Source organism: Apis dorsata, unplaced genomic scaffold (genome assembly GCF_000469605.1).
Source record: "Apis dorsata unplaced genomic scaffold, Apis dorsata 1.3 scaffold_194, whole genome shotgun sequence".
In the NCBI taxonomy this organism is placed as follows: Eukaryota; Metazoa; Arthropoda; class Insecta; order Hymenoptera; family Apidae; genus Apis; species Apis dorsata.
Genome location: NW_006263478.1, coordinates 359,277 through 366,972, shown reverse-complemented (window position 1 = coordinate 366,972; position 7,696 = coordinate 359,277). Strand labels below are relative to the sequence as shown.

The window sequence follows — 7,696 nt, the reverse complement described above, 5'->3', positions numbered from 1 at the left end:
TCTCTCTCTCTCTCTCTCTCTCTCTCTCTCTCTCTCTCGTCTTTCTTTTCCTCGGAACAGTTTCGATCATTCGTCTTCTTGGCTCGTTCGTCTCGCATCAGCCTCGAGTCGACTTCTTTTTCCGGGAGGCGATCTCGACCCTCGACCTCCATGACTGATAACCCCTTTCCATTCTTCGTAGCATCTTTCTCATCCGAAGGAACTTCGTATCTACAGCTTTCTCGGTAAGTACGCGATCGTGATCAAACGACGGTTTCATTAGGAAAAACCAGATCATCCAGCCGCGATAGAGGCAGTATAGTCGAGGATGATGTCGCGGTATACCGATCGTTCCCTCGTTTTCATTGTTCTTCGTCTATGTTTCGTCGTCGCAATCGTCTACGCGGTACGTGATTCCACTCTTCTTATTGCTCTTTCACACCGGAAGGGTGCTTCTTTGGTTACGCGGTTTCAACAACCTGGCGGGAAGATTTGTTTAAGGATTGATGATGATGGCTGGAATCGATGATGAGAAAATGATTTATTCTTTTATTTCTCTTTGAATGTTGATTTGAATTTTAATTCTTTGGATGTTTCTTTTTTTTTTTTTTGCTGCGGTGAATTTTTTTTCTTTTTGATGATTTTGCAGGGAAGATTTCTTTGTGAATGTTGTTGTGAGGAACGTGTGGCGATGGATTGATGGAAGAAAATGAGCGGCAGTTTTGTCCAATTTTGTGAATATCACGATTTTTTTATTTTGTAGAAAACGATTTAGCGGATTTGGAGGATGAATTAGAGATGAAATTTGTGACGTTTTGGTAATTGGATTTGGTTTTTGCGCAAATTGTTGATTATTATTAAATCTTCTACGTAGTAACTGTTTTTCGTTCTTAATTGTGGTCGTCGGAGAAGTATGTTATTAATATTTATTAACTAGATAAGCGCTGATAAGGTGGACGATAAAAGTAAAGAATATGGTCTGAAATAATTAAAGCAGAAAAATTGGTTATATGTGTAGGTTACTTTCGATAATGATTTTCAATGATTCTCTTTGTTTGTATCGTTGCTTGCTTCTGTGATGGCAAAGTGTATAAGAAATTTAATACATTCGTGTACAACAATATTATTATTTTTAAACATTTGTTTAAAAGTGTCATGTGTTCTTTTTTGCATTTAAAATTAAATTGTTGATTCAGATCAATTTAAAAATCTATTATCATTCTTCATAATTCTATGTAATACAATCTATCAGAATTTAAGTACTTTTATCACACTTTTCTCAATTTTTAATTTACACGTAGATCTATGATCCCAAAGAAACGACAACAAAACCGCCAAAACGAAGAGAACCAGTGCTTCCTTGGTATTCACCTGGTCCAATCGATTCCAACGAAGATCTATCACGTTCTGCAAAATGGCAAGGGGATTCAGATTACCCGATTCCTCGAAAACCGTACGTAATAGAGGCTGGGACGAAAACTTGGAGCCCCTGGAAAAAGAACAAGGGAAGTGAGATCGAGCAGAGAACAGAGATCACGAGTGATTCTCAAAGCACGACAAATTTTGAACAAGATGACGATCTTTCTTCGAAGTACAATGATCAACAGAAAAATGAACAAATAGGGATAAAAGATGAAAAGTATTACGAAGGAATACCTGCTGACAGCACGGTAATAATTTATTTGAAAATTTGTTATAAATAATTTTATACAAATATTGACTTTCCTCAGATTTTACTTCAAAAAGTTAGAAACATTATTTTGATTAAGTTTATCTCGAACATTAAATATAAGGATCGTTGAAAAATAAAATTCATTATCTCAATTAAACTTTATTAATATTAGATATTTCAGCATCTATTTTGTTGGAAGTTTTTCTCAATGACAAAAATATAATTTTTCTTAAAATTTTTATTACTTTTCCAGAAACCTCGCGAAGAGAAAATTTTTGTTTCAACAGAAACGAAATGGACAGTGGCTCGATATGACTCGAAACATGGCGTTCAATGTCCGGAATTCGATTCGACTGGACAATTCGTATATCCCCCGGATTGCAAATTTTTCGTGAACTGTTGGAAGGGCAGAGCTTTCGTTCAAGCATGTGCTCCTGGTACACTCTTCAATCCAAACACGTTGGAATGCGATTTTCCGCAAAAAGTGAAGTGCTATGGGGAGGAAATTAACAATTATTATAATTTTCCAACGATCGAGCATTTAGATTCTTCTAGGCTGCAGGTCTAAATTTAATTAGCCATTAATTGAAGTTAATTTGGTCTTTATTGTAACTGAGATTTACAAAATATTTTTTGTTGCGTGTAAATTTCAACAGGAGCCAAAATGTCCGCCTCATGTAACAGGATTGATAGCACATCCCTCGGATTGTACAAAATTTTTACAATGTGCCAATGGAGGAACGCACATAATGGACTGTGGTCCTGGCACCGTGTTCAATCCTGCTGTTATGGTTTGTGATTGGCCACGCAATGTAAAGGGTTGCGAAGGTAACAAAATATTCAAAATAATTAAAATTATACGTATAATTATGCGATAATTATATTGAAAATTATTATGAACTTATGGAAAATCCAAATTATTCTATTTAGTTTTCTGTTTATATAAAAATATAAATTCGTATAATAATTTATTGATATTACATTCTTCTAATATAGATGCCTTGAAATCTGAAGAAGAGACGACAAAACCATTGGTTCCTCCTGATTACGAGGATCACGATGGAAGATTGCGATATGAAAAGCCTCAACCAAAGAAAATTACCTGTCCTGACGATTACACAGGATTGTTACCGCATCCAGAAACATGTAAAAAGTTTCTTCAATGCGCGAATGGTGGAACATTTATCATGGATTGCGGCCCTGGTACTGCTTTCAATCCTACCATCTCTGTCTGTGATTGGCCATATAATGTCCCTGGTTGCAAGGAAGGTAACTATTATTAATAAACCATGATATAATAAAAATCACGAAGATCTTCTGCTTTATTTAATCCTAATTTCACGAATTTCAATCCAGATAAGCAGCAACCGGTCGATTCTTCCTTCAAACCTTGGCCATCTCACGGTTCCTCCGATTCGAGAACTTGGCATCATTCTCACAAGTACAATCACACGTTACAAGGTAATTAGAAACCAGATTTCACGTCAACCACACTACGTTTCAACCATGTTTCATTTAGGAACAGTTTGGGATCCTTTGAAACCGACATGGAGGCCAATCTTGAAGAAACCAACCACTTGGCCGTCCTATTCTCCAACTAATTGGGATACATCGGATTCAAGTTCCCCACAGCCACAATGGCCTTATCATCACGAGTCAAGTGATCGAAATTATAACGATAGATTCCATCATTATCATCATCATCATTTTCATTCACCAACGCATGATCCCAAAGACACTGAAACGCAGCAACCTGTTCCTCCGTTCCATCAACCGCATCCTCAAACATCTGGAAACCAGGGAGCCGAAAATTGGCATTTCAATCATGGACACCATCACGAACATCATCATTATTATCACGGTAGGCCTCAAGATAGGCCTCAAGATATTGTTCCTAGTAATTCTTGGACAGCCGAAGAAACCGACCAACAGTTTACCTTTGACACGAGAAAAGATCACGAAGGTACTTTGAATCAAGGATTCGATCATCGTGGTACCCAAGATAGGCCGGAAACTGTTCCTACTAATACTTGGACAATGGAAGAAACTGGCCAGCAGGCTCAAAAGCCCACTTTTGACATGAAAAAGGATACTTTTAACGAGGAATTCGATCATAGAGATACTCAAGATAGGCCGGAAACTGTACCTAGTCATACCTGGACGGTCGAAGAAACTGGACAACAAGCGCAAAGACCTAGTTTTAGTGAATTGGACAAAGGCAATGTTCCATGGAATGAAAATAGTAATCAAGAATCCGCGTCTAATAGACAGGAGAGGATGGGTCCTGGATTTTCGCAGACAGGATCTGATGAAACTTCGATTTATGTTAATCGTAATTATCAACCAGTGGATAACTCGAGATCCGACATGCAGATTGTAGGGAACAGAAGAATTTGGAATCAAACCAGATTGACGGGAAATGGTTTCAATAATTGGAATCAACAGGAACGAGGACAGATGCCAAATCGACGTTGGGATCAAGGTGATTTTTAATTTTTCTTTCTTAAATTTGATGGATCGATTATTTATGCGATTAAGGAAAAATCGAAAGGATTAAATTTAGAATTGATATTTGGAAATTTTAAATAATTTTCTTAATGAGAATTTATTAAAATTTTATTTGTTGGTTGTAAAGCATGTTTATATTGAATAAAGACATAGCTTGAAGCATGAGGGTTATCGTTCTAATAGCATGTTATGTTGCACATAAGCATGGAAAATTAATTTTTACGCAAATGGGATTTATATAGAAAAATTCTACAGTCTGAAAATATAAAAATGTCTTTTTAGACAATTTTTTTCTATAATAAACTGTAAATAAAATTATATAACAAAAATAATCAGTCAATATGTATATAATCTTCATTTTGGACAAATCAAGATATTGATTACCAGCAAAAAACAGGTAAATACTTTGACAATTACAACAAAATTAAATGTTAAATAAATTATAACAAAATTTATAAATTTATGTATTTGTATCGTTTTATTGGGTAAAGATTTTATCTTTCTGATATAATATAAAATATAAGATGCAATAAACAATTTTAAAAATTGATCATTTTCAGATCCTGTTAACAAGGATGACAAATTCCGTGAAGGAAAATTTAGACCTAATATTTATCAAAGTACAGCTGATAGACAAGCAGATTCTAAGTTAGATACGTGGGCATCGAAAACGAACATTTTTCAGCATTTTAAAGACTTATTTGGACCAGGTATGCGAATTGAAGATTCATTTTAATATATTTAGAACAGCGAAAGAAAATTCTATAATCAAATGATATATATTATTTAAATATTTTGTTTCTGTTATCACGAATTATATACTTTATATATTTTCTTTCACTAATTTTTATTACTAGGAGTAAAAAATACAGCATTTAATTCAACGAAGCTTAATCCAAATGGTACAAGAGGTCATTTTATCACAAAAGAAATCGAAGTGAATCAAGGCCACTCGAAAACGAGAACTTACAGACCAAACGATCTTTCGGATCTGAATGAATTCAACAAAAGTGATAAAAGTGATAAAAATATCTATATCGATTCCCAAACAAACATCGATAACATACCACTTACGGTTCTTCAACCACCACCCATTAGTTCTAACAATCATCCTTCTAGCTCCAACAATATCCTACGCAATACGAATAATTCTTTTGGTGGACATCGAACTCAAAGGTATCATTGGATGTATAACTCTTCTGCGAATTCTGGAAATTTGGCACCCTCTGGTAATATTTACTTTCAATTATCGCAATTTTATTTATCACAATTTCAATGAATTTATGAATTAATCTAAATTATTATTATTTTCTCAGGCGGTAATTATAACAATCGTGTATTCGTGCCGTCATTGGAACTTCTACCACCATATCCATCCCTTAACAAATCTCTGGCTCTTCCATTTTTATTAAATTTCTCAGGAAGCAACAATTATTCTCCAATACCATCCCCCAATTTGCAACCACCAGATAACCACCAGTCTACAAATAACTTTTCAATCGGTTGGCAATTGCCGAGTGTCTCAATCGAACGCGAGTTGCCAACTTACGAGAATCGAAACTCCCCCAATCGTACCAATTTTCAACCCCTGAGTCAATTGACTCCTCCGGTTTTCGAATCGAACGTCACTGACCGATATCCAAACGTTCCATCGACAAATCTCGAACCACCTGATCAAGAATTCAATAATTTCTTCAATGAATCCGTCGTCAATAACGCGACACGAAAGATTCCGCCTTTGACAATTCCACCAAGGAAAAGATTCGTCAACACCACCACCGAAAACAGTGAAATTTCGACGACCGATCCAAACGTGCCTACCGTGTGGATAGATTACGAAAACTCTTCGACGATCGGGCATCTGGACATCGTCGAGCCTGCATCCGAGGAATCTGAACCCGTGGAATCTGTGGAACTGTTGAACGACAAGAAAGAGTGGAAACCTGTATTGGTTTTTAAAAATGTAACTGAAACGACCACGAAAGCTTCTGTTATCATGAAGATCAATAAGAAGAACGTGGATGTAGATCTTTTCAATGTAGACGCTGCCCCTTTCGCGAAAGGTAAGTTTAATGATGGTCTTCGTTTGATCTGGTTTTGGATGTTGTGATCGTTTTTTTATCTGTAAAGGTTCGACGAAGTGCAGGTAAGGTTCTCTCTTCTTTTTTTATACTTTTGCACAATTAATTGGCTTTTGGCATGTTTTTGGAAACTATTTGTTAATCATTGTTAATCATGCTTGAAAGAATAATGATTAGACTGTGGACATTTATGTCCAAATCTCTGTTAGTCGTAATCAAATGCAAATTTAATTTTGTCATTTCATAATAACATATACGTGATAATATTGATAAGTGATCTGTTTAGTTGCTTTAAAATTAAAATTAAATATTATTTATCGATTTAAATACACATAGAATATTTTACCTATTATTTTTTGATATTATTGTACATGTTTTAAAATTTGATTCTAAATAGGAAAAATATTATTTTACAGAGGAGCCACCATTTCCATCGTACTATATACCACCAGTGGAACCATTAGATCATTCCAAGAAGACTACTATGCCAACACCAATTTCTGGTCAGGTATGAATCATTGTGTTGTTAAAGTTGTTCTGAAGTTATAAATAATTTATTAAATTTTGCTGGTGAAATTTCTCTAGGTGATTCGACTTAGAGGAGGGTCTGGACCTCACGATGGATACGTAGAAGTTCAAGGCACGAATCCCGGATGGGGAATCGTTTGTGACTCGAGAAATGGTTGGACCTTAAAAGAAGCACATGTCGTATGCAAACAGCTTGGATATACCAGGTATTTTAAATTTATTTCAATTTCATATTATTCAAATTTTAAGATAGTAAGAATTCTGTATAAACTTGTATTAATTTAATTTTAAAACAATGAAGATTACTTTTTAATTTTAAGACAAAGAATTTCACAATATTATTGATTAGTTTTTTATTATTATTTTTTATTTATTATTGATAAATTTATTTTGCATACTTTATGGAAATGTTCTAAGGAAGGAAAATTGTTTCAAATTTTTCACAGGGGCGCCGAGATGGCTTGGCAAGGGAGAAATGGTCAAAATGGCATGCCAACTTGGATAGCCGCAAATTCAGTCTCGTGTCAAGGCGACGAGGATAAATTTCAATCGTGCAAGTAAGACGCCACGTATCAATGACAATGTCTTTTTACAGATAAAACAGTTTTGATATCAAATGACGTTAAAACAACAGTCAAAGCAAACATTGCATAAATTATCTAGATAATTATCACACGTTAAGAAACACTTTATTAAGAAATATTGGGCTGAATTAAAAAATTTTACTTCGTTGAGTTTCGAGACAAAATTATTTAAAAAATCGTGTTTCGTTCTTACGCAATGTTCAACAAACGTACGCATTTCGTCACGATCCTCTTCTCGTAATTTTTTTTACATAATAAATACGTAGAATAGATGTTTTATTGCGTTAAGAATTTTTTCTTTAAATATTTTCATAGTATGATAACTCATGATGCAATTATAATGC

At 34.7% G+C, this 7,696-nt stretch overlaps 1 protein-coding gene across 3 annotated transcripts in view; it reads left to right on the top strand.

Moving 5' to 3' along the window:
* Nucleotides 1–214: 214 nt before the first annotated feature.
* Nucleotides 215–7,696, top strand: part of LOC102678715 — a 16,249-nt gene continuing 8,767 nt past the window's right edge. For 2 of the 3 annotated variants that reach the window (XM_031509958.1, XM_031509959.1), the window contains exons 1-13: nucleotides 215–385; nucleotides 1,281–1,649; nucleotides 1,905–2,213; nucleotides 2,308–2,479; nucleotides 2,648–2,920; nucleotides 3,008–3,112; nucleotides 3,171–4,133; nucleotides 4,720–4,869; nucleotides 5,017–5,388; nucleotides 5,476–6,222; nucleotides 6,657–6,748; nucleotides 6,826–6,974; nucleotides 7,215–7,325. In XM_031509958.1, coding sequence (XP_031365818.1) covers nucleotides 308–385; nucleotides 1,281–1,649; nucleotides 1,905–2,213; nucleotides 2,308–2,479; nucleotides 2,648–2,920; nucleotides 3,008–3,112; nucleotides 3,171–4,133; nucleotides 4,720–4,869; nucleotides 5,017–5,388; nucleotides 5,476–6,222; nucleotides 6,657–6,748; nucleotides 6,826–6,974; nucleotides 7,215–7,325 — 3,890 coding nt within the window. In that variant the 5' untranslated portion in view covers nucleotides 215–307. The remainder of the gene's footprint in view (nucleotides 386–1,280; nucleotides 1,650–1,904; nucleotides 2,214–2,307; nucleotides 2,480–2,647; nucleotides 2,921–3,007; nucleotides 3,113–3,170; nucleotides 4,134–4,719; nucleotides 4,870–5,016; nucleotides 5,389–5,475; nucleotides 6,223–6,656; nucleotides 6,749–6,825; nucleotides 6,975–7,214; nucleotides 7,326–7,696) is intronic. The other variant, XM_031509960.1, reaches the window with a different exon arrangement.